The 26,143-nt window shown below is 55.0% G+C and overlaps 2 protein-coding genes across 12 annotated transcripts in view; one reads left to right on the top strand and one right to left on the bottom strand.

Annotated features, from left to right (window-relative positions):
* Positions 1-6,306, bottom strand: part of TOM1L2 (target of myb1 like 2 membrane trafficking protein) — a 115,099-nt gene extending 108,793 nt beyond the window's left edge. For 8 of the 11 annotated variants that reach the window (XR_007191723.2, XM_048226435.2, XM_044391843.3 and 5 more), the window contains exon 1: positions 6,146-6,281. Coding sequence is in view for 10 of the 11 variants with exons in the window: in XM_048226435.2 (XP_048082392.1) it covers positions 6,146-6,197 (52 nt within the window). In the remaining variant the exon portion in view is untranslated. Of the gene's footprint in view, positions 1-6,145 lie in introns of all 11 variants that reach the window. The other 3 variants (XM_048226436.2, XM_026521161.4, XM_026521160.4) reach the window with 1 other exon arrangement.
* A 389-nt stretch (positions 6,307-6,695) lies between these two features.
* Positions 6,696-26,143, top strand: part of DRC3 (dynein regulatory complex subunit 3) — a 30,248-nt gene continuing 10,800 nt past the window's right edge. The window contains exons 1-8 of the mRNA XM_057311266.1: positions 6,696-7,033; positions 10,461-10,625; positions 13,798-13,914; positions 16,831-16,997; positions 18,434-18,580; positions 22,300-22,419; positions 23,063-23,175; positions 24,505-24,679. Coding sequence (XP_057167249.1) covers positions 10,466-10,625; positions 13,798-13,914; positions 16,831-16,997; positions 18,434-18,580; positions 22,300-22,419; positions 23,063-23,175; positions 24,505-24,679 — 999 coding nt within the window. The 5' untranslated portion in view covers positions 6,696-7,033; positions 10,461-10,465. The remainder of the gene's footprint in view (positions 7,034-10,460; positions 10,626-13,797; positions 13,915-16,830; positions 16,998-18,433; positions 18,581-22,299; positions 22,420-23,062; positions 23,176-24,504; positions 24,680-26,143) is intronic.

Genomic DNA, 26,143 nt, shown 5'->3' on the forward strand with positions numbered 1-26,143 from the left:
GAGGGTTAAATACACAAGGACTCCACCCCTTCCACTTATTACAGAAATGAGAAGAATCTCAATGAGTTTGTGAGAAAGCATCTTATGATTTTTTTTTTCTCCTTTGCATTTTTTGGTACATTTTTCAAGTCTTCTACATGGATACACACTTTTTTTAAAAACACAATTCTATGAGAATTTTTAATACCCCAAATAGCCCAGACTAAGCAAGGACAGCCCTTCAGCAAGGCCCTTGTGAGTGCGCCCCTGTTCCTGCAGGTGGAAAGCAGGGCAGGACAAGGAGTAGGCTGACCCTCACCACGTGACTGCTGTTTCATAAGCTTCCAGGCAGTTAAGGACAAATGCTCTCAGAACCCCAGGCCTCGTCGCGTGGTCCACCAACCTGCCTCAGCACCTCTCCTCCCCGACCTGGGGCGCAGAGGAAGGGCCCTGCCCTGGACCTCGGAGGAACTGGCAGTGCCCGCTTCTGACTCCTCTGGAGGACTCCCGCTCTGTGCAGATGGGGGCTTGGTTGGGAAAAGATAAGAATGACCTTTGGTGACTGCCAAGGGGAAACCTCCCTGTCTCTGTTAACGATATCTCTACTACTCTGCTCCCCAGACATCCTTCCTAACTCCCCAGGGCCACCAATGAAAGAGTCCCAACCACTTGGCCAACATATGAAGCCCCCCACCGTCAGGCCTAATCCTGCCTTTCCAGTCTTTGCTTCCACCACTTTCCCTTGCTAGGCCAACAGAACAAATCCTGTTATGCACACACACCCCCACCTTAATACCAGCCTTTGCTCAAGCTGCTTGCTGTCTCCGCTAGAGAGAGCCCTCCAAGTCTCCTTCTCCATCCCTACCCATCTGTCAAAGCCCTGCTCGGTGGCCACAGCCTCCTGAGTTTTCCTGAGTTCTTCCTTCCTTCCTAAGATGCTCCTCCGCAGTCCTCCCTGGCTGAGGGACGCACAGCGTAACAGCAAACCAGTTCTGCAGCCAAAATGCTGGATTTTGCTCCAGCTCCCTTCCTGCTAGCTGAGTGACCTTCTCCCTCTGCCTCAGGGTCCCCGTCTGCAAAATGGAGATCACACAGTACCTTACTCACTGTATTCTTGTGGGGATTAAAGGACTGCAAAATCTAGAAAGCGCCTCCTTCAGTCTGTAGCACACAGTAAACCTTTGGCTGTTACTGTTAGTACTGAAGGTAATAACCCCTTCCGTCCTCCACTCTCTTACTTCATTGATCTGTCCAATGTAATGCCCCCACTTTTTATCGTATCTGTTTTAGGTACCTGTCTTAGCTCCCTTACTAAACTGAGCACCCTGGTAAACCCTTAACTTGATATATACAGAGAAGTGATATAAAGCCACTGAACGAGTGACTGATTTCTAAATAACCCCACTTATAGTCTGTCCATTAGAACACCCATATTTACAGTTTGAGGGAAGATAAGAGATTGAAGGAGCAGAACTTTTCACCTAGATGGCAGTAGTTCTCAAAGTGTGGTTCCTGGGTCAGCGGCAGCAGCATCACTTGGGAACATATAAATGTAGAATGCTAGGCCCCGGCCTATACCTCCTGAATCAGAAACTAGGAAAGTAGGGCCCAGCAATCTGTTTTAATAAGCCCTCCAGGTGATTCTGCAGACCCTGAATCATGAGGTCTGTGGAGCAAGAAGCAACATGGCAGAACAGGGTGAGTGAGCCCTGGCTCAGGACCTGATTCCAGGTTTAACTCGGGCACAAGACCTGACACCAGTCTCCTCACTTCTCAAGACCCTCAGCCTCCTTCGAAGCAATACAGGACAACAGTCACATTCCGATAATTAAATATTGTGAGGACTACATGAGATCCCGCAGACAGATTTGCATACAGTAGGCACTTAATAATTTTAAGCTCCTTTCAGTTGTCTTCCTGTGCATTGCACAGGGCTGCAAACGCAAAATAAAATGACCAAGGTGAAAGGGCTTGGCGAATTGCCAAGTGCAATAGCAATCTGAGGGACAACTAATTATTCTTGGAACAAACAGCCAGGCTGGGGAACACCTACATTCCTAGGGCACTAGGAAGCAGTAACCTACAAGAACAAATTCTGCAACAGTGTATCTGCTTCTTACCTGCTCATTAAAACTGAAAGGGGAAGAGAATAACAGATGGTCCTCCCTGCACCCACCTTACCCCCCCCTCCACAGTATTCCCATCAGAATTCACAAACTACTCACTGATCTCATTTAAATGAATCCAAACTTTACTCTTGGAAAAAGGATAATCTGAAAACGTTTCCCAGCCAATACAAGGAACTGTCACCACTTGCAGAGCACCATGAACTGGACTTGGGGAAGCCCTAGTATGTGATATCCAACCCCCAGTGGTCCTGGAGGGTTTAGATTAAGGCACTAACCATTTGAAATCTGTTTCAGAAGAGAAAATCCAGAAATTAGGTACTTCTTTCCTCACTTCTTAGCCTCTCATACTATTGCTCATTCTGCTCTAAATCATGCATTCTATTCCGGAACCACCTTCCAAAAGGACAGTGAGGATAGCTACAAGAACACACAGGTAACTGTGTCAGACTGTGGCCTTAGCTGTGCCTTCAACCAAATAGCACCAGGTTAGAATGTCCATGCAAGGCCCCAAGCATGAGACAGAGTAATAATTACCCTACCCCTTTCCAACCTGGGCCCAGCAGAATGGTTCCCACAGAGCAGGTGAGAAGGGCTGTTCTGCCACGAACGAGGCATTGCCCGGAGAAAAAGCCATCAGCCTTCACAAGCACATCCGTGCAGTGGGTTTCAAGTAGTGTGACCTCAGACACTCAGAGATCCACAAATTTGCCAGGAAGGAGGTGAGAACTCCAGATGAGTGCACTGACACCAGGTCAAGAAAGCTGTCTGGGCCAAAGGAATAAGGAAAGTCCCATACCGTTAAGGGTGTGCGGCTGTCCAGAAAACGTAATCAGCAAACAAACTCTGTACATTCATTACCTATGTACCTGTCACCCCTTTCAAAAATCTACAGACAGTTAATGTGGATGAGAACCAAACAGATAAAGATAAAAAACCACACCAAAATGATGATGATGATAATAATAATAATGACCAAGCCCTGAGACTACCAGCCTAACGCCTTGCAGCTCTAGCATACCTTTGGTGAACATGTTACCTCTACTGAAGGCTCCCTGAGAGCAGCTCTTAAACATTTGTATCCCAGAGCCTGGCACCCACAGGCACTCAGAAGGCCTACTGAACTGGGCCGGTGGGATTGTTTCAGTGCAAGCCCCATGCAGCCGTTGAGAGGTATTACTTTACGAGTGGGTAAAATGAGGGCCAGAGAAACTAAAAGTTGGAGTCAGCTAAGGAATGTCATCTTTGACGTCACTCCCCGCCCCCAAGAACAGGGCTTTATCCTGGGCCCAAACCCAGCTTGCCACTGTCCCCCACTGTCACCTCTGTTCCACTCAGACTGGTGAACACAGATGTGCCCACACCTCCCCTCCCTGCCTCATGTACCTGTGTCCAGGCACAGGGTGTCCTCCTCTCTGCCTGTGGAATTCCCAGCCACCCTCGTGAGCAGCTCTTGGACTCCAGGAAGCCAGTGCTATCTCCCCAGCTCTTCTGAATTCTTCTGGACTCCTAAGAGCACTGACAATCCCCAGCGCTCAACTACGCAGTGGCCTTCTGTTAGTGGTCGTTATTCCAAGCATCTCCGCGTTCTCTCTCTCGACACCAGAAATCCCCTGAGGACCAGGACAGCTACGAAATCCCAGTTCTCCTTTCTCCCAGCTGAGCAGTGGCTTCACTCCTCTGAGCCTCAGTTTCCCCAACTCTAAAGTGGGAAGGGCAATAAGACTTCCTCCACAGAGCAGCTGTAAGAAGCAAGTAATGACTGTAGAACTGCTCTGTGCAAGCTGTAGCTATTGCTTTTACCCATCAGCTTTGTTGTGTTATTTCTGTCTCCCTTCTCTCCCGTCAACCACCTGGCAATACTTTTAAAAGAATCATAACAATACTAAATGCCATGAAAATCACTTTCACACTTTTGTCACAACAGTACAGAATTTACATGAGACCCTCCTTCTATCCTCTAATTTATCTAAACTAGGAAATCAGCAGGGCCTTGCCTGTTGACCAACTAACAATGAGGAGGCTTCATTCTCTTCATTGTCAAGGGTCTTGTCTAAGGGCTGGTAGATACTGGGGCCTGTTCCTTCTCAGGTCGCAGATGGGCCAGTTGCCCCCCATAGCCTGTCCAGATAGCACACTCAACCCTAATTTAACTATTCTGTTGCTAACAACAACAGCTACAATTTATTGAGCCTCTAGTACGTCCCAGGCAACTGTCATCTCACTTAAACTGTACTACTCTGTATGAATCTCTCTCTCTCTCTCTGTCTCTCTCTCAGCAAACTAAGCAAACTTCAGAAGGGTCACACAATTTTCTAGGGTCACACAACCAAAACATGGATAAGGCAAAACTCAGGCCTTCCTGACAGAAGCAGCCACTCGCTATGGATGCCTATTATCCCTAATATTTGCATATTTTTAAATGTCCTTTAACTTCTACCCCTCACCAGCTACCCTGGCATTTCCAAGGTGTGGCGCTTCCTACTGTAAAGGAGACAGAAAAGAAAACAAATCTCCCAGGTTTACCAGCTCCTTCCAATAACTGGTTGGGATTCAATACTGAGAAATGAGGTTTTGGAAAAGAAAGAGCACTTGAGGAAAGGAAAGGAGGAAGAAAATCTAGATAGACACAGTAGTCTGTAAAGGTGGGAGGAGACTCACCCCAGGCCCAGTGCCCATCATTACTTACTAAGACCTTCCACTACAAAGAAAAGAAAGGCTTCCAAATGCCAGTTAGCCAACAGGAGAGGCCTCAATAATTTCCCAGACCCCACTAAAGGCTGAAAAGTAAGCTGGAAAGTCATAAGTAAAACAGGAAATAAACAAATCACAACTGCTAAACCACCCAGGCCCAGAAGGACACCAAAGGTCCCCACTCATAAAAGACGTTTTACCAGTCCTTCTACCAACCCGGAGGAACCCAGTTTTAAAAGAAACCAATCAACATTCCTGGCTAATAAGTTGGCGAAAGTTCCTGCCTTGGGTGAAAAGGCAAGTTGCTTTTTTAGTTAAGAAACCCCATACAGTGGGGCCATTCTGGTGTTCATTCACATAGCCTTGGGTTTTCCTTACCCAGGAGACCGGTCTCTCTGGTGCCCTTTTCCAGGTGCCCAGAGCCCCCATATAGGATTAACAAGTACTATGGAGTACCCCTCTCTCTACACTGTCACCAAAAGACTTCAGCTTTGGGGAAATTTAATACAGCGGGGAAGCAATAGTCAATGTGCAGAAACTACTCTAAGGAATATCAAAACTTTAGAACTTGAAGGGACCTACTGCATCTCACCTCCAAACACCTCAATTGACAAACACGGGAAATGTCAAACCAGAAAGAGCAGTGACTTGCACAAGGTCATATAGGAAGAGTCACTGGCAAAGCTCCTCCAGGAGCCCAGGCTTCCTGATTCCCAGTCCAGGGCTCTTATCATTAAATAACACAGCCTCCCTTCTTTCCCAGAGGCAGTGCAGGCATGCCATCCCCCTGGCAAGATAATCACCCTCTGGGAACCCTTCCCCCCATCCCAGTCCCTCCTACAGCCTAGCTGAGTTGCACCTCTAATTAGCAAGTCTCAGAGCAGGGAGTATTCTCTGGGAAGGTGCCCGGTCTGAGGGCTGCTGGTACTGAAAAGAGGGACAAGGATGGAGGAAGAAAGGTGTGGGAGAACTGGGTCCTGGCGGCAGTGGCAGCGAGACCGTCAGCCTTGATGAGGGCGCACTCGGTGGCATCTCTCAGCAGGCGAGGAGGCAAAGCCGTTCCCAGCAGCCGGCACCACCTCCAGGAGCCGGGAAGGGCTGGGCCCCGATCGGGAGGGACGCGCGGAGTATCTCCGAGTCCAAGCTGGGCCTCGGGGAGCCGCCTGGCAGGGTGGCACCGGTGCCATGCGCAGGCCCAGGCAGCCCGTGGGCAGAGGCCCGACGACAAGGATGCCCGGGCGGCCCGTGGGGTGGCACCGGTGCCGGGCAGGGGCCCGCGGTCCTCACCGGCCCCGTCAACCGCCGCCGTCGCCCACCCAGATTGCCCACCCTTCGCGCGGCCTTACCGAGGCACTGCCCCACCGGGGTGCTGAACGGGTTCCCCAGGAGGAACTCCATCTTGAGCGGACAACACGGCAGCGGCCCGGGCCCCCTGTCAGCCACCCGGGTCCCCGCTGTCCCCAGTCGCGCTCCCGACCTGACTGACACTTGCCCCCGCCCCACCCTCCCGAACGCCGAACGCCCAGCCCCTGACCCCACCCCTTGTCGCGTCCCTATTGGGCAGGGTCTGCCCAGCCCTTCTCCGATTGGTCCCTACACCTCCCTCGCGAAGCGCCGCCTACCCCCCGGCGCCCGATTGGGCGGAGCGGCGAGCTAGGTCACAGGAATCTCCGTCAGGCGTAGCGGCGCCTTACCTGGCCCGCCTCCGAACGAGACTCTGTATGTTTTGATTCAGCTATATCTTGGTCAATCTAGTGAGACCTTACTATTATTGGACAAGAGACAAGTCAATCACCCAGGTGGGGGCGGGGAAGAGGCGGGGCTACTAATATCCCTGCCCGTAGAAAGTGCTGATTGGAGAAACGTTTGTTTTTTCTACTGCTGGTCGGTGGTAGGAGTATTTCTCCACCCGAGAAATGCTATCACGTGACCGTCAACTTTCACCCAGGATGTCTACCGCGCGACTTCCCCTTAGCAACCGACTGGCCGCGCTTGGTTCCCTTAGTAACCGGCCGAAGCGTCCTCTGCGTGGAAGCAGTCGGGTGGCCCGCGCTTGAGACGGTGAGACCTGGGAGGACTCGCAGGGACAGACAGACCCTCGACTTAACGCTTTCCTCTGACCTGTTTCTCTGGGAGTCGGCCCGGCCCTCCTCACCTGTAAGATGAGCACACAGGTTCTCTGCCAGCCACTTCACGGCCGCGCTGAGACATTGGGCTTTCAGGCCTTTGCAAGGGTGAGAAAGATATGCTAAGGACGCATTTCCTCGGGGAGCAGGGCCCGAAGAGATTTTTAAGGGCTCCATCCCCCGACCTTCTGGCCTGATCCCTTTTATCAAAACAAAGGTACCCGGTCCGCTGATAAGTCCTTCAAGTATTTAACCCTCATACCCGACCTCTTAACTGTCGTAAAAGTGTTTCTTTATTTGTATTCTTCACCTGGTGCTGTATAGAGTGCCATTCCTCTCTCTTCTCAGTAGCTCATTGTACGACTTTGGACAATTTCCTTCCCCTCCTGGGCCTCAGTTTCCCTATCTGGGAAGTGAGGGAATTAGGACTCCTTTCTCCAGTGGCTTCCAGAGCCGCCATGCAATTAAGTAATGAATGTGCGTGTAGTACGCAGTAAGCACTCAGTTAATAGTTGATTTTCTCTTAGTAATCCATGCCAGCAGGGTCTATGTTTTTCAGATTCAATTGATCCCAAGTTTTTGCTTCACAGTTTTGCTTCTGATCTTGTTTCTCTGTGAGGAGACTGCTCCATTGGCAGTGGTGTAGAGCTCTCTGCTGCTTTCCCCATCTCCTACCTCTGGTCTTCGCCACCAGTACTGTTGTCAGGCAAGTCAACAGGAACCCAGATTGGGTGGTAAATTATTGATAAAAGCCCCTTCAGCGGAGGAGTGGTCGGGCCTCGGTCCTGACCAGAACAGCCATGAGAAACGTCGTGCGTTGTGACAGTGAAAATCCACAGTGTCCTGGGTACAGTTGAGTCATGATTAAGAAAATGGGCTCTGGAGTCGCGGTCCCCTGCCTCTGCCATAGGCCATATAGATGTATTAACTTAGGCATCTTACTTAACCTTTCTAACTAGCTTCTGTTTTTTTAATCTGGAAACTGCAGATGATTAGTCCTACATATAAGTTCCTGGAGATCTCTCACAGCTACATCTTACCACCACCCTGCTCACGACTCTTGCCGATCTCAGTGCGACAGCCAGAGTGAGCCTCTTAAAAGTAAAAGCTATTCATGTCACTGCCCCTATTAAGCCCAGGAGCTTCCCAGGGATCCTAGGATAATAAACTCCCGTAGGTCCCTCCAACCTTTCTTTATTTCAGCCTGAATGGAATATGGCTTGTTCTCTCCCACCTCCAGGCCCTCACTGTGCAGTTTCCTCTTCCTTCTTTCCTGCTCATCCTTCAGATCCCAGCCCTGTCTCCCCTGGCCAGGCCAGGTGCCCCTAATGGATGCTGTCCTCGTTCCCTACATCTACAAACTTGTCATGGTTTGTAATTAAATATTTGTATGACGATCTGATTCACGTCGGAAACAGGGAAGGAGATCTGTTTTATTCACGGCATGTAGTAGCTATTCGTGACACATGTGTGGGCTGAATAAATGATCTTAAACAAATGTAGGAGGGAGGACTTATCCATTTTTACAGACGGGAAATCAAAGGCTTAGACAGGTGAGGTTAGTTGCCAAAGGACACACACACCCAGGTTCCAAATCAAGCCCTCATGTGCTTAGCAAAGAGCGAGCCTCACCACCGTTTCACATTGAGTAGTGATTGTAGGCTTGACGGAAAGTAAGCCTGATCCGTCCCAGGTGCCAGGCCTAGATGAAGTGGGAGTAATGAGAAGTCAGTTACAGTTTTGAAATCAGAATTAAGAAGCATTTCCCAAAGTACGGCACTTTTCTTTGAGAAAGCACTAACACTTCTGCAGGTAACATCTGCCAAACACCACACATTAAAATTTCCCCAAAGACAAGGTAGTGTCAGGTTGTGGGAAATCTTAGAAAAAAATGTTTCAAAAGAGCGGGGAGATGGAGAGAGGGGGAGGACTGGAAACGTCTTTGGGAGTTGACTCATTCACTCTAAGGAGTTGGAGCCAGTGTTGAGAGACTGGAGAGAGTGGGAAGACGGAAGGCACAGGTGGAGAAGCAGCATGGCGGCAGTGGTGGGGGCGGGGGGTTGCCCGGGGGGGTGGGAGTGGGGCTTGGGGAGGCTGTGGCTCCTGGGGGCAGAAGGAAAGAACACACGACAGTTAAACACACAGGGACATTTGATCACGACAGCCCAGAAATGGCAGATGCATCATATGTATATAAGCTGCATCCAGGTGCATGGCGGGGGAGGGCGGAGGAGGGCTGTAGCGGGCTCTAAGACCAGGTGGCAGGATGGCCGGGCCCACCCCGGTTTGCAGTGAACACCATCATCCCAACAACAGGAGTGTCTCCAGCAGCTCTCAGTGGACTAGTACAGGGACTGCCCAGCATCAGGGAAGAGGCCTGGGTATCAGGGACCAAGAGGGCAAAGGTAGATGGTGAGGCCAGCAGGAAGGTGAGAAATGGGTGGGAAGTAGAAAGGAGGATTGGGTGTCCAGAGGGTTCAGGGGGCAGAATCTGGGAGCTTCCCATAGAGTGTGCCTTCCCAGAAGGGTCCAGCCCTTCTGGATGTTCTCACTCTGAGGTTGGTAATGATGAGAATGAGGTCAGGGTGCCCAGGCTTCCCTGGACTGTGACTCTGTCCAACCAGGAACAGCAGCCCAAGGTCAGCCGTTCCCCTGCAGGGTCTCAGCCAGATCCCTTTGGCCCGTTAGCAGCAGAAACCTCCTGGATTCAGTTTAAATAAAATTGGATTTAATGTGAGAAGTCAGGAAACTCTCACAGAGCCTGGAATTAGGGACATTAGGGGTGGGAAAGCCAGCAAAGAGTGTGTCAGTCTGCCGGCCCTTTTGTCTTATTTTCTGGTTCACCTCAGTTCCCATCTCTGTCTCTCTCTCCGTATGCCTCATCCTCCTCTTGTTCTCTCTGCTTAACCCCATGTCTGGCTAGCCGGAAGCCCCCCAGTTCCCTCCCCCTAGCTCACACAGCCAGCTCTGATGGGACTTTCATCCTGCTGCCCCAAGTTCACATTTCTCAGGGGGAGAACAGGAATGACCAGCTTGGGTCAGTGTCTGCCAGTCTCCACACACCGAGCAGCTCGTGGTGAGATGGGGGGAGTCTCTCAGAGAAGGGGCGCTGCAGGCTGTTACACCTGGCGGGGGCTGCCAAGGATCCTGGTGAGCGGTTGGTGGCAAGACTGGCAGACGAACAAGGCAGCTGAGGAAAGCTGGAGGCCGAAGACGGCCACGGCCATAAGGGGAGCTGAGCTCCAGGGGCCAAAGAGACCAGTGTGGACGCCGTGGTTACGGGACCGAGGGGTGCCCTCCTGCAGACGGGCTCCAGGCGGGACGGGGGCAGATGGTTGCTGGAAAAGGTCTGGAGCAGCCTTGGTGCAAAAGTACTAGCCCCGAGGTGCAGTGGGCCAAGGAGGGGGGCGGGGGCGGCCCTGGAGTATCCGTGACTGTCACCGTGCTCCACCATGCCTTAAAGAGAGCCCAGCCACACCCTGTGCTCAGACAAAGGGACAGGCAGACTGTGGAAGAGGAACGCGGTGTCTTTTAGGGAGAATGCACCGGCTGTACAACTCCGTGGAACCGAGAGTGATGGACGAGGATATGCTCAAGCTGGCTGTCGGAGAGCAAGGCCCGAAGGAGGAGGCTGGGCAGCTGGCCAGGCAGGAGGGCATCCTCTTCAAGGATGTCCTGTCGCTGCGGCTGGACTTCCAAAGTGCGTATCCCTGGCCGGGGTGGGGGCACCAGGCAGCCCAGCGTCCTGCCCCAGGCTTCTCTGCCCCAGAATTCCATGAAGAGTCGGTGATCACGGGACCCACATGGGCATTTGGGCCTGCCTGGGTTAGAAGGCGTAGGCATGGTGGGTCATTAGCATTTGAATATCCGCAACACACCTGATTCTGAATAATAGGACAAGAGATAAAATTCCTCCACTCCAAAGCTAAGTGAACCCAAGGCCGCGCTGTTTCCATCAGACTTCACTGGTTTTTTTGGAGCGGGGTCCCTGGCAGGTGGAACCCGGGAGGGTAGAAGCCGTGGGAAGCAGGAGCTTCTGCACTGGGGCAGGAGACAGGAGAGGCTCCTCGGTAGCAGTGGGGCAGCCTTCTGGGAAGATGTGGCTCGGGACCAGGCAGGTCCTGGGTGCCTGGTGTCCCCCTCTATAAAACAGGAAGGTTAGCATGCGTGTCTCAAGTGCTGGTTGGAAGGAGAAAATGGGGCAACACATGCACAGCGCCTGGCTCACTCAAGGGGGCCAGTGAGTCTGGACGGAGGGGGTGCGAGAAGAAGCGAGAGAGGTGGCCAGGGGCCTGTGCGTCTTGGGCAGGTGGGCCGCAGCGGAGTCACCCGGGCTGATTCGCACACCTGCTCTCTCCTGGGTTTTTCCACCGGCCTGCTGGGTCAGCCGGTACACAGCAAGGAACGTGTAGTCTGGGGCAGACCATGGGGACACGGCAGTGGGCAAGGCAGGCCCAGCCCTGGTCCAAGCCTCACGAAACCCGTAGGCCTCCCTAGAGCATGGCCTCCATGGCCGACCACCCAGAGCAGGGAGGGACCCTGGAACTCAGCCACCTCAGCAGTGGGGGAGGGTTAAAGGGATTGCAGAAGGGCTGTCACCAGAGGGGTGTTAGCCTCCTTTGGCTTACCCCCTCCTTGTGTAAGGTTCATGCCACCAGTATTTGTCAAATGCCTGTTATATGCCAGGTGCTGTTCTAGGCACTAGGGACTCAATGGTGAACAAAAAGGACAAAAAACCCTGTCCTCATGGAACTTACGTTCAGGTGATGGGAAAAATAGGGAAGGAAAATAATAGTGTGTGCTAAAAATACATACAATGGAGGAAGATCAAGGAGAGGAGAAAAGGGGTGAGGGTGGGGGGCCGTGTTTTATTGGGTGGTCAGAGGCCTCATCAAGAAGGTGACAACTGAGCAAAGACTAGAAGGAAGTGAGGGGAAGGAGCCACGTGGAGATCCGGGGAAAGCATTCCAGGCATAGAAAGCAGCCAGTGCAAAGGCCCTGAGGCAGGCAGTCCTGTATGGAGACTGGTCAGAGAGGTGGTGGGGTCAGCTAGCATCAGCCTTGGGGGGCCAAGAGGCAGTGTTTGGCTTTTGTGGTGAGTGAGATGTGAGCCCTGGGAGGGTCTTGAGCAGAGGAGGGACAGGACGGGACTTAGGTTTCCATAAGAGCCCACTGACTGCAGGAGGATAGAGTGAAGGGCCCCAGGGCCGGAGCAGGGAGACTAGTGAGACAGTTGTGATCCAGGGAATAATGACAGTGGGCTGAGACCAAGCTGGGCACAGTAGAGGTGGATCCCATGTCTGTGTTGAAGATGAAATGGACTCTTTGGGCCATCCCGTCATGCTGGTAACTCATTGAGAGCTGTCAAATACATCCTGGGTTTTGTTGTGTCGTTTTGGCTTTTCCACGTGAGTTGCTGATGCCTCGGGGAAAGCCAGCACATAGGTGTGCAAGGCAGGGCACCCAGAGTGTGGGAGCCGTGGCAAGTCAGCCATAGCCAAGAGCTGTCTGTCTGAGACCAGGGCCAGAAAGGCTCCTGGAGAATCCAGACCAGGATGGGAGGCCGCTGAGAGCGTAGGTGGAACTGGTGGCCGGTAACATTTGGGAAATCTGGCCTCAGAGAGCTGGGAACAGACACCAGTCTCACTTGGCCCCGGGAACCCACAGAGGCAGGCCCCTGGGTCAGAGTAATGCTGTCCACCCATCCCCACCCAGACCTGGCTTGGGGAGGGAGGCCAGGAGCTGTGCCCGGCCTCCCCCAGGACCTCACAACCCCATTACCGTGTGCCTCTGAATGAATATTGAAACCGCTGTCCCCAATGTGTGGTTATTAAGTGTGCTTTTTTTTTTCTTTTACCCCTTTCACTTCTGTTATTTCAGTTCTTTTCCTAAGCATATTCTAATTTTTTAAGTTTTAGAAATCATTACAGAAGCAAATAGAGAATAGGGGGCAGATACACAAGAGGGCTGTTATGGCTTCTAGAAAAAACTGGGGACAAATTTAGGCCTCTAGAATTTGATGTTACACGGTGTATATGTATTTATACTTAAGCATAATTCAGAACTCCTCTGGCTGTCAGGAACAGACCCCGAACTCGGCCTGGCATGAGGAGCAGAAGGAATGAGTTGGCTGTGTGCCTCAGAAGGTGGTCTTTAGGGACCACAGGACCCTGCCTGTCTGTCTTATGGGTGATCTATCCCATTCCCCATGTAGGGACATTTGGGGTCCCCCCATCTTTCTGCCTCTCATGTGCCTGTAGGTGTTTCTTTGGGCAATATATACAAGTGTGTCTTTACAGACAGATTCCAAATAGAGATATTTTGTGGGGCCAAAGGGCACAGACATTAAATATTTCAGGAAACTTGGCCAAACTGCCCTCCCAAATGGCTGAACTAGTTGATTGACACCCTCACCAACAGTGCACGATGGGTGGGTGATACAGGCGAGCACCCTGCAGCCTTGATTCTATTTGTCACACTGTGCAAGGAAGGACACTGTGTCCCAAGGTGTTACAGCCTCCTGGGCAGCCGCCCAGCTGGGCACTAGAGGCAGCACGACTGAGTCCCATGCCCTGGGCAGGTCCAGCCCACCTTCACAAGGACCCCACTACACCTCCCCGACCCCTTAGGCCTTTTAGGTCCTGCTGCGTCCTGAGCGGCAGCCCCCATCACTGCCCGCTATGCACTAATCGAGATTCTGGGCGCTTGGCCCACATCCCCAGGATGCCCGTGTCCTCCAGGGCAAGGCAGTGGAGTTGTGGGGCCTTTTGTCTGGTTAGAATTGGCCATCTGGATTCTCCAGCACGCTGGCACTGAACTCTACCCTAAGCCGAGGCTGGAACGAGCCAAGGCACCTCCTCCCATTGTTTCAGACATCCTCCGCATAGACAGCCTCTGGCAGTTTGAGAACTTGAGGAAGCTACAGCTGGACAACAACATCATTGAGAAGATCGAGGGCCTGGAGCATCTCGTTCACCTGGTCTGGCTGGGTAAGGGCCCCTCCTGCGTGGGTGTCCAAGCTAATCCACGGGGACACGGGGCCAAGGTCATTGCCTCGCAGGCGATTTTCTGCTGGCCGCCCAGCATCAGCCAGGGTACAGTAGAAGTCCCGTCCGTCTACTGGGAACAAGAAAGCCACTCTTTTTAAAAGCCTGGGACCTTTGCAGGGCAGAGCTGGTAAAGACGTGCTTGGACACGCCAGGCCAGAATCCTCTGACCCACCTGCCAAACCTCCCCAGCTGGGAGAAGGTCAGAGGACAAGCCTTGGATTCCTTCTAGTTACTCTAGACTCAGGTTGACAGACCGCTGTGGGCCCTGGCAGTCAGGGAGGCCCAGAGCAAACTAGAAACAATCATCACAGACGCTAGCATGCTTGGAGCGCTTACCATCTGCTAAGCATGGGCCTGTATGTTTTCCACGTGAGGCCTGTTAAACCATACAGCACCCCCAGAGGAGAGATGAGCAAACCGAGGTCCCAGGGATGAGCGCGGGCATCAGGCTCCCAGCGGAGCTCACTCAGTCTGAGTCTGGAGCTCTGGGCCACATGGCTAAGGCCTCACGGGGCTTTGATGAATGGGGAGGGGGCTGGCTAAGGCCTCACGGGGCTTTGATGAATGGGGACGGGGCTGCTAGAGAGCGCTTCACACTGTGGTCTGATTTGGCCTTCAGAGCAATGTGAACAGGTGAGTGTTACAATCCTGATGTGCAGAAGAGGAAACGAGACTTTGCGAGGCCAAGGCGCTTGCCCAAAGCTCCAGCAGAGGGGGCGTCCCACATCTGCCTGACCCCAAAGCCCACACTCTCTCCATCGTGTCAAGCCGCTCCCCCTCACGGGCAACTCTGGATTTGCCAAGATCTGTCCGCTATGGCAGTTCTGACAGTCCCCAGCCCACGGAGGCCCCCCAGACGGGATGATGTTGCCATGTCACAGACACAACAGCAGACACAGGGAGGCTGACAGCCTGATGGAGTCACAGGCTAGAGGCAGCAGAGGCGGCCCACAGCCCGGTCTTTTGCCCCGTGCAACCCCTCCTGGTACCCCAGCACCCATTAATGCTGAGTCTGGGTGTGGCAACCCCCCTGCATTGCCAGGAGTCCTTGTCTCTGTAGGAGATGAAGGGGAGAAGGTGCTGGGTCAGCCCAGACCCTGAGCCGTGCCCCCTCTGGAAGGCCTGCCAGGTTCCAGCTGTCTGAACATCAGGCATTTAGTCGAGAGCTACTAGGCCCAGCTGTCTCTGACATCAGACGAGTGTCCCAGGTCCCCGTGAGATGCTCCTGCGATACCCAGGGTTCCGAGGGGTGATGAGAGAGCGGAGGGAAAATTTCTGGTAAGAGATCAGGTTATCCCCCTCCAAGAGTCAGAAGCTGGCCCTTGTCCGGCCACAGTGCCAGTCACCCAGGGACCCCACGACCACCAGGAAGACCTGGGTGCCTGAGGTGCAAGGGGTGGGGGAGATGGTGCCCCCGGGGGTCAGCAGCCCCCACCTCACATGAGGCCCTGCTGGTGGCCTACTGTGTCGGCTGTCCCGGGGCTGAGACTGGGCTGGAGCCAGCTAGCAAGGGAGTGGGCAGCCCTGGCATTTGGCAGACCCCAGTTCAATCCCAGCTCTGGCCATGCACTGACTTTACACCAGTTTCTGCAGCCCTCTGGAGCTCTCTGTGCTTGGACTTATGCCACCAGGCCCCTAGAATCTTGGTTTCCTCATGCATCAAACGCGGACGATGAGACCTTTGCTGTGGGAATTAAATAGGGTGATGCACTTAATACAAAAGGGACAATAAGTTACCGTCAGTCTCCACTGTCAGCAGGTGAGCGTGCCCTGGTAGGCCAGGGGGGCTGAATCCAGATGTGGAGAGACTGACTTCCCACACCACCGTTTACATGTGACGGCATGCCGCTATCACGAGCGTATTTCGCAGCTCGTGAAAATTTTCCAGTTTGGGCCTATGGGCCATTGGTGTTCCAACACAGGCTTGCAGCTCCAACCCCAACCGGCCCCGAAAACCCACAGTGGGGGAAAAAGCATGTTTCAGTCCCTGGAATGTGAACCTTGGGCTAGAGAGGGCCTAGCGTCTCCCTTGGGGGTCGGAGTTGGGGTGATGGGGCTGGAAGGCCCTGGCCTGCCGCGTGTCCAGGGAGGAGCCGCAGGTGAAGTCTGGCACCGCTGAGGTTAGCTATGTGGCTTGGAGCAGATCCCTGAACCTCTCTGAGCTGCAGCTTCCCGATGATCACATGGGGAGAGAAACTCCAGACCGCCGCTCAGGGCTCTTGTCACAGGATATGCTCATAAGTACTCGATAAACTGGTAAATGCTAAGCAGATAGGCGATTTTATTCTTTCTTAAGATTTTCTTTATTTTAGAGAGAACAGGGGAAGGGGCAGTGAGGGAGAATCTCCAACAGACTCACTGCTGAGCCCAGAGCCCAATGCAGGGCTTGATCCCACGACCCCAAGATCATGACCTAAGCCGAAACTCAAGGGTCAGGTGCTTAACGGACTGCTTAACCGACTGAGCCAGTCAGGAGTCCCAGGCAGCATTATTCTTAAAATGCCCATAGGTGCGAGGGAAGGAGGCCCTCCAAACAGTTTCCTCCCACTGGAAGACGCACCATTTGGGACCTGCCAGTCCTCATTTCCTACCCAGAACGACCACAGACCACAGGCAGGAGTACTTGCCCTCAGTACCCAGCCAGGAAGACGAGTGGCAGAACAGGAGAGGGCGGTAATAGTTGGAGACCTCAGGAAAGAACCCATGCTTGGCTTCTAGAAAACCGTAAGCTGTCAAACAACGAGTCCGTTACTGGCCGGTCGGCTTGGTGTTGTCTCCGGAGCGTGAGTGGCCCCCCCGATGGGTTTGTTTCAAGACAGTCCACCCATTGGACCCTCACAGCCCTCTTCCTTCCAGACCTGTCCTTCAACAACATCGAGGCCATCGAGGGGCTGGACACGCTGGTGAACCTGGAGGACCTGAGCTTGTTCAACAACCGGATCTCCAAGATCGACTCTCTGGATGCCCTGGTCAAGCTGCAGGTGTTGTCACTTGGCAATAACCAGATCGGCAACATGATGAATGTGAGTTCTCGGCCGGGCCTGGCGTGGCCTCTCCTGCCGCCCCGGCGGGCCTCCTGGCCCGGGGCAGAGGGCGGGGCTGGGCACTCCGGGTGAGCAGAGTGGCTGGGGCTGGGGAGGAGGGTCTGTGGCCAAGAGAAATGTAGGCTTGGCTTTCCAGATCACCCCTTCTCCTAGAAAAGCCAGAAATGCAGACTATTCCACCAGCGACTGGATCATGTTTAAACACCATGCTTAACCCATGCTTAGCCCACCGGTGGAGGCCAGTCCGTCCCTCGGCCTCTTCCCACGAGCCCCACACTCACTTCAACCTTTGCTGAGGTGAGAGCCTCTTAGATGTGGGCCATTGGGCCTAAGCTCAAGGGTACAGAGACAAACAAGGTCTGGTCCTTTGGGGGTGCCCAGCACACACCCACATGATCAAGACATGAGGTGACAAGAACCCAGCGTCAGCCCGGGGCATTGGCGATGTGGGAGAAGGCAGGGTGACCCCCCTGCACGCCCGCAGAACAGGTGAGCTGGGGCTGGGCCATGCTGTCCTCCGCTCTCAGAGACCTTTGTGTCCCCTGACTGGTACGTTCTCTCATACCCCATCTGTAATTTCTTACAGCACTTACCCCAGACGGTAACGATGTTATTTACTTTCTAAACCATTCCTCTTCCCTGCCACCCGAACGGGAGCCCTTGCTGCAAGGGTAGGGACTGCGTGAGCTTTGTTCCCACTGTGTCCCCAAGGCCTAGCACATGCCTGAGGCCTGCTAGCTGCTTAATAGTGTTTGTGGAACAAATAAACACCGGACTGAGAGAAATTCCTTCCGAGAAGCATGCTAGATTTCTTCTTTTGCATAGTACAGCGTCTGGGCGTTGGAAGATGCTGGCAAGGGAAACATTAGCTGTGTTGTTGACTTTTCCCCACTCTTCTAACGTAGAACGTAGGGAGAATAAATGGCAGGTGGCAAATGTCCCTTGTCATCCAGTTAATCCGAGGTTACTCGAAATGGGGTTCCATTTAATTTAACAGATCTGGCCCTGGCGTGGGGTTTACAAGGGAGAAGGCCCACCTACTCTGAGGGACCAACAGTAACAATGACCACCACCACCTTTACAGGCAGGTGAGAGACCCACCTCTAAATGCTTTCTGGAGCTCATTTCCTTTGGTCCCTCCACACCAATGACGCACATAATAGCATCCTTGTACCCATATCACAGATGAGGAAACGGAGGCTCACAGACGTTAGGCACCTTGCCCAAGGTCCCACCCAGGTGTGCTGATCAGGACAGCCGTCCAGCCTGGAGCCCCCGGCTTGCTCCTCGCTTGTCGCTCCAACCGCCGCTGTCGTGGCCAGGCCGCGCACGCTGGCAGAGGGCCGAGGGGAGAGGCCCCTGTCCCCGCTTTGCAGCAGCCAGGAAAATGGGTCGCTCTCCCCCGTTCTCGCCAGATCATCTACCTGCGGCGCTTCAAGGACCTGCGGACGCTCAGCCTTTCCGGAAACCCCATCGCGGAGTTGGAGGATTACAAGATGTTCATCTGTGCCCACCTTCCTGACCTCGTGTACCTGGACTTCCACCGCATCGACGACCACATGGCAAGTGTCTGCCTCGGGGTCTCCCAGCTCAGTGAGTCAGTCTTCAGCCCTGCCCCCCCCCCCAGCCATCCTGCACTGTCTGGTTTTTTGGATGAAGAAGTTGGGGAGACCAAGTGAAGGCCATCAGCGGCTCACCGCCGAGCCAGGACTCGGCCCTTCCCACCGGGACCTCAGAGCAGAAGTAACGTCTAGCTCTTGTCCTGCCCTCCTCCATCACACACGAGCTGCCGTTTCACGTTGCTTTCCCCACAGCCCATGAGGCGGGCCTGCTCACCCTCAGCTTGCCCCCCGAGGACTGGCACAGGGAGGCCCAGTATGTGAGGCCTTGGGCAGCAGGAAAAGATGTCCCTGCATGTCGGGCGCTCTGGAGATGGAGGGCCTGCTGCTTCTCCCAGGAAGTTGCTGCCTTTCCTGAGAGAAAGGAGCCCGTGCTCGGGGGGCACTGAGGTGACGGGGAGCACCCGGGAGAGCCCAGCAGAAGCAGGTCTCAGTGCTGACCCCCTGGGGCAGAGCACAGGCCTAGGTGGACTGTGCCAGCTTCTGAGTGTGCGGCCCTCTGCTTGCCAGGGCCTTCTGGAAGGGCCACAGAGATGGGGTGGGGTCAGAGAGCTGCCCCTCCTCAGACCATGGCTTTCTCTTGTCCCATGACATTACCAGAGCCTGCGACTTGAACTCTAATACTCTCAAGTACTTTTGTTTTGTTTTGTTTTTCATTTAGACAATAACTTGAAAGTCAGCATGGGCTCTAATGCTCGAAATAGGCCAGAGAGCTGTTGGGGTGTGTTTCAAAGCTCATTATAGAACCAGGAGACAGCCTAACACTGCACAGCTCCAAAGGCATTCTCTCCCCGGTCCCCAGAACTTTCCATAAAGGGCAGACAGCCGAGTCTGGGCATCCCCATTGTGCAGTAAGGGAACAAAGGCTCCTTTCACGATTCTGAGACTTGCCTGGAAGCATCAAGATAAATAATAAGTCAGAGGGTATCAGAGCAGAATTCTGCAAAGCCGGACACCTGAAACTCCCCTGTCACATCACTGCCTGCCCTGAGGCCAGCCGCGACCTGCCCCGAGCCCCTGGCTTCTTGTGCTGAAGGGCTTGGGTAGTAGAACAGCTGGGCCCCGGCGTAGGCCACCCGGGGGAGGGGCCAGGCTGTCTCCTGTGTGTCCGGCTGGAGTGCTGTTTGGCTGGGGGCCGCTTACCTCAGCGGGACTGTGGGAGGACAGAGGTCCAAGGGCAGGCTCTTGAGGTGAGCTCTGTGAGCTCTCTGTGTTCATCGGGCCACTTTTCAGTTGAGGCCCTGGACGGTGCCGGAGGGCTGGCCCTCCCCTCAGAGCAGGGGACAGAGCACTCCCCACAAAGCACACAGAATGGGTGGGGCTTGGGGTGCCTGGGTAGCGCAGTCGTTAAGCGTCTGCCTTCGGCTCAGGGCGTGATCCCAGCGTTCCAGGATCAAGTCCCACATCGGGCTCCTCCACTGGGAGCCTGCTTCTTCCTCTCCCACTCCCCCTGCTTGTGTTCCCTCTCTCACTGGCTGTCTCTCTGTCACATAAATAAATAAAAATCTTAAAAAAAAAAAAAAGAATGGGCAGGGGCTGTGAGCTCGTGGGGCTTTGTGTGGGCAGGGGGGCCAGGCAGCGGGGCCATGCTGGGGTTTAGGACTTATCCCGGTGAAGGTGGAGGCCCGTGGGGAGCCCTGAGCAGTTTTCAGCGGAATTCCTGATGTGCTCAGCAGTTCAGAGATCTGGTGACTGGTGTGGAGAATGGGAGAGAGATGTGGGACAGGAGAAAGGAGGGAGAGAGGCAGAGGGCAGGGCTGTGGGAATGGAGAGGAGAGGAGGGCTCAGATTAATTAGAGACTTTTAAAAATTTAAATTTCCTTGTTAAAGTATCAATACGTAAGAAAACAATAGAAGCACACAGCCCAATGAATAACATCTTTTTAAAAAGATTTTATTCGAGAGAGAGAGAGAGAGAGAGCGCGCGCGCGCGAGCTAGAGAGTGCAAGCACCCACAAGGAGGGGGAGGGGTGGAGGCGGGGCCAGGAGGGGGAGGGGCAGAGGGAGAAGCAGACTCCCTCCTGAGAGGGGAGCCCCCTGTGATGTGCTGTGGGGCTCAATCCCAGGACCGTGGGATCATGACCTGAGCCTTAAGGCGGACGCTTAACTGACTGGGCCACCCAGGCGCCCCAGAATAGCAGATCTTTAGAAGGATTTCAACTCTGTAATATAAGCCCTTTGCAGCCAAGGCCCAAGTCAGGCACAAAACTACAATGATCCCTATCCTGACCTCGTGTTCGGGAGTGAGGCTGGGATGGGCGTCAGGCGGCGCAGGACAGTGGAAAGCAAGCTCAGGACCTGGAATCGAACAGATCCCCGGAAGAGCCCCTGCCTTTCTCTGTGGCGCCGGCACACAGGGAAAAGAGACAATTAGATCATGCAGATACGTGACAATGCCAAGAGGGAGGGACACAGGCGGAGATGTGCAAGGTGGGGTCGCTGGTTTGGGGGTGGCTTTCCCAACGCCGTGGTCCTGAGCTGGGATCTGCAGGAAGAGCAGGCGTTGGCTGGTGAAAGAACAGCCCCGGGCAGGAGGCAAGCACAGGCAGAGGCCTGTGGCAGCACGGGGAGGCGGCCAGTGGCTGGAGCTCAGAGAGTGGGAGAGAGAGGGTGGCAGGCAGGGCCTTGCAGGCCACGGCAGGACCTTGTCATCACGCTACGCCGAAGCAGAAGTCCTACAAGGTCAGCAAGGGACTGACTGACAAGGTCCGGTTTGCATTTCACAGAATTGTTCTGGCTGTTCGCTGGGAGCAGTGGGCAGACTAGATGGGGGGCAGGGTGCATGGGGGAGGCCGGCTAGGAGGCTGAGACAGGGGTCCTGGCCAGAGAGGATGGTGAGACATGGTCAGGAGCTAGCATGGACAGGCCTGGGCACAGCCTGGGTCTGATGGGCAGGGGAGGGTCTGGGATGTCTCCTGGGTCTCCGGGTGGGGTGCTGGATGGCTGGGGGAAGGGGCTGCCCACCTCAGTGGGACCATGGGAGGACAGAGGTCCATCTTGGATATGGTGAGTTGGCAGTGCTCTTGAGGCAGCCAGGGGAGAGAAGGCTTCAGAAGCTCATGCCTGGCTCTCAGAGGTAGGGTCTGGGCTGAAGGTAAAGACCAGAGTGTCCTCTATGGATGGGGCAACCAGACATGCTTGTACTTGATGCCTTAGTGCTGGTGAGATCACCTGGGGTGTGTAAAGTGAGCCAGGAAGGGTGAGGACTGAGCCCTGGGGGCTCCAGCACTCCCTGGTGGCTATAGGGGGATGAGCGGGAGGGGTAGGAGGAGAGCCAAGAGGTGGCAGGGCACAGAGCCAAGATCGGAGGCCCTTGTCACCAGACCTGTGACCCAGGTAACTCATCTGACCCCTCTCTCCCATGGTGCATCCCAGATCCAGCACCCCTGCTTTGAAGGGCTGGGGGCAGGCATCACTGTGGCCCCTGCCCCAGGACACGTCCCACAGATCCTCCGTCGGCCTGCGCCGCCCTACCCCCATCCTCTTAGTCCTTCCCTAATTTACCTTGACTCAGAATGCTTAGAAAAGGTCACGCAGCCTTCGCTAGGGGGCTGTCCACACCCCAGCCACGCTACAGGGGCCACAGGATGTCGGGCCGGCGTGACGGGGAGGGACAGAACATGCCCCGGGAACAATGCCACTCCCCCCCGTCCTGCCCTCAGAAAGAGCTGGCGGAGAGCAAGCACCAGTACAGCATGGATGAGCTGAAGCACCGAGAGAACCTGATCCAGGCCCAGCTGGACGATGAGCGGGCCCAGCAGGAGGAGCTGGAGAAGCACAAGGTACTCTGCTGGGAGGACCTGCCGCCCGCCTCGCCCTGCCCTGGCTCCAGGACACCGGCCACAGCTTATGGCCCAATGTGATCAAAGTCTGCGGGGCCCGGGCCCCGGAAACCTGTCTCGATTGAGAACGTCCGCCATGCAGCCCCTCCCGGCTCTGATGGAGCCAGTCCATCATCCATAGGCCCGCGCCCCGTCCCCGCCTTGCTGTGCGCGCCACCGGCCCCTGGACTCCACCTGCCCCGCCTCCCCACCGGCGTGCCGGGTTCCAGCACGAGGGCCTGGGGAACCGATCTGATAGAGCAGCTCCTTTTCTTAACCCCCCTGGGCAGTTCCCTGGCAGCCAGGAAGGTTCAAGTCCTTCCCCAGCACAGCCCCGGACCCCTTCCTCCAGCCAGACCGAGCCACGTGCGACCTTCCTCTGGTGCCTCTGTGCCTGCGCACGTGCCAGCCTTCAGCCCAGCGTGCCCTTCCCTGCCCTGCCTTCTTCGAGCGCTAAAGCCCCGGGGCAGCATCCTCTCCTCTGCTCTCCGCACAGTGCCCAGCGACCCCAGTGCCCAGCGCAGGGCCCGGCCCACGGAGGCCTCGCCAGGGTCTGTGAGCTGAATCCGAAGTCCCGCGAGCCCCGCTGTGTTTCTGACCGTAGGCCGCGTTCGTCGAGCACCTGAACAGCCCCTTCCTGTTTGACAGCATGTACGCCGAGGACGTGGAGGGCAACAAGCTGGCCTCTCTGCCTGGCGTCAGCGAGCTCCTTCAGGCATATCCTTCCAAGTTCACGGCCACCTCCTCTGGCAGAGCCTGGGCCCCACGCCACCAGCCGGCAAGGGGCAGGTCCCCTTCTGCTCGGGCCTCTGTTTCCCCGTTTTCCCCAAACCCTAGACCCTAAAACCCCTCCTCGCAGCAGTGTACGTAAGGGGCAGTGAGCACCAGGTCGGCTGAGCAGCCCGGGGAGAGGCCGTCTAGATTTCAGGGGCTACACTGAGTCTGATCAGCATGGCTGCCGTGCTCCACAAGCCAGGTTGTCAAAGAGGGAGAATCGACGTGTGTCTCGGTGGCACGGAGCCTCAGCACCCATGCTTACTTGTTTCCACTGTGTGCTTTGCAAACCGTGTTTGTAAGCCCAGCTGCCCACTAAATGGGTCCTGTGATTAATCCCATTTTATAGTCGGGGGAGCTAGACTTGGGGGGGGGGGATGATCTGTCCAGGGTCATGCAGTTAGAAGCTGGGATTTGAGCCCTTGTCTGTGGGGCTGAGAGCCTGCATCCTTTCCCCCCCCGTCGGCTGGAGCCCAGAGGACGTGATTGGCACTTGTTTCATGGCTACGGGCACGATAATGGCACCATCACTAGGTGGAAAGAAACTCTCTCTTAAAAACCCAGCATTTTAGAAAGGGTGGGGGAGGGGGCGGGGAGGGCGTGAGGCTAAGCAGAAGGTGACAAGCCAGGGCTCTGGGCCAGCCAGGTGGCCTCCCGGGCTGGCACTGCCACCCACCAGCTGGGCGAGCTGGGCGAACTAGGCTCGCATCTGGGCTGTCGCGCCTGCCTGACCTCAAAGACCTCGTGCTGCAGGTGAGGAAGCCGAGGCCCCAGGCAGGAGAAGTGGCTCGCCGGGGAGAAGCAGCAGCAGAGCGGGGACTTGAACCTGGATCTCTCTGCGTCCAGCCTATGGTCCCCTGACCGCCACAGGCTCCCCCAGTGCCCCTGCAGCAGATGAGCACGAAGAGAGGCCCCCAACAAAGGTGCCCCCTAGAAAACACACCAGAGACTGAACTACACACCACTCGGCTCCCTGGCAGGGGCTGGCTCCCCGTGGGCTCCCAGCCCCTCCCCGACCCCCTTCAGGTCCCCCAGGATGCCTCTCCTCTGCTCTGTACTCCTCCCACCCCCAACCCCATGGCCCCTGCTTCCTTCCCCAAGGCCAGTCCCATTCCTGAATCCTTCAGGCTGGGGATGGAGAGACCCCAGCACCCCATTAGACTCCAAGTCTCAACTCCCAGCCCCGCGCCAGGAGCTGCCGCCACCTCCGTCTTGCACCCCGCCAACAGTCTGCCCCCAAGACAGCCAGCAGCCTCCTTAACGGCCACTCACCTACAAGGACAAATTCGTCACCATCTGCCTGAACATTTTCGAATATGGCCTGAAACAGCAGGAGAAGCGGAAATTGGAGCTTGACACCTTCAATGAGTGTGTCCAGGAGGCCATCCAGGAAAACCAGGAGCAGGGCAAACGCAGAATTGCCAAGTTCGAGGAGAAGCACTTGCTGGTAGGCTCTGCCCTCCCTGTCCTCTCCCTGCCTCCTGCTCCAGAGGCTGACCCCACCCCAGGAGCCTGGCCTCGCTGCTGGGGATACGCACCACCTCCCTCTGACGACCCCTGAGACCCATGGTCATTGTCCCCATTTGCCAGCAGTCACGCTGCTCAGTGGCAGACGCAAGTTTAGCCTCCTCCTGGCACCACCAGCCACCACTCCAACACCACGCCAGGGCTGAGCCCAGGGTGAGGCTGCGGGCCTCCTTCACCTAAAACATGTCTGGGGCTCAAGGTAGTGTCATCATTACTTAACAATGGTATTATCGTTGCCACTCCTGTGACAATGACAATGACAATAACTACTACTTCTCTTCTGTTCATTTGTTCATTTAGCAGGCATTTTTTAATGCCCTGCTCAGTGCCTGGTCCTGGTAAGCTAGACCCTGCTGGACATGGCTCCTGCCCTCAGCGAGCTCCCCCCGGCACAGGGTACAGACCCAGGCCCTCCCCACTGCAGTGGGGAGCCCAGGGAGCCTCGGGGGTTCCTGGAGGGACCTTAACTAGGGCTGAGGCTCACAGGACAAAGAGATACGGGCCGGGAATGGTGCACGAAGGGCTTTCCAGCGGAGGAAGCAGGCCCAGCTGATTAGGACCTGCTGACCCCCGGCCAGTCCGCTCAGTGCAAGCAGTGCCCGTGTGTGCTTGGTGGGACTTGTTTCTTTTAGTTAACATTAGTAGTATTTTTTTTTTAAACTTTAGTACAGGTTTTTTTTTTTTTTTTTTTTTTAAGATTTTTATTTATTTATTCGACAGAGATAGAGACAGCCAGCGAGAGAGGGAACATAGGCAGGGGGAGTGGGAGAGGAAGAAGCAGGCTCCCAGCTGAGGAGCCCGATGTGGGACTCGATCCAAGGACTCCGGGATCACGCCCTGAGCTGAAGGCAGATGCTTAACGACTGAGCCACCCAGGCGCCCCAACATTAGTAGTATTATCTTAGAGAGAGAGAGAGCATGCTCGGGTGTGCGTGGGGTGGCGGCGCAAAAGGAGAGGGAGAGAGAGAATCTTAAGTAGGCTTCACACTCACCAGTGCAGAGCCCCACACAGGGCTCGATCTCACCACCCTGAGATCACGACCTGAGTCAGACACTTAACCAACTGAACCGCCCAGACGTCCCTAGTTAGTGTTATTTTTAAAGACCGATTTTTTTTTTTAAGATTTTATTTATTTATTTGATGGAGAGACAGCCAGCGAGAGAGGGAACACAAGCAGGGGGAGTGGGAGAGGAAGAAGCAGGCTCATAGCGGAGGAGCCTGATGTGGGGCTCGATCCCATAACACTGGGATCACGCCCTGAGCTGAAGGCAGACACTTAACGCCTGAGCCACCCAGGCGCCCCTAAAGACCGATTCTTGTTCTAAATCACAAATCTTCGTGAGACTCTAAGGAAAGCTGTGGACCTTCTTTCTCCTCAAAAAC

This window comes from Ursus arctos, unplaced genomic scaffold (assembly GCF_023065955.2).
Source record: "Ursus arctos isolate Adak ecotype North America unplaced genomic scaffold, UrsArc2.0 scaffold_14, whole genome shotgun sequence".
Classification (NCBI taxonomy): Eukaryota; Metazoa; Chordata; class Mammalia; order Carnivora; family Ursidae; genus Ursus; species Ursus arctos.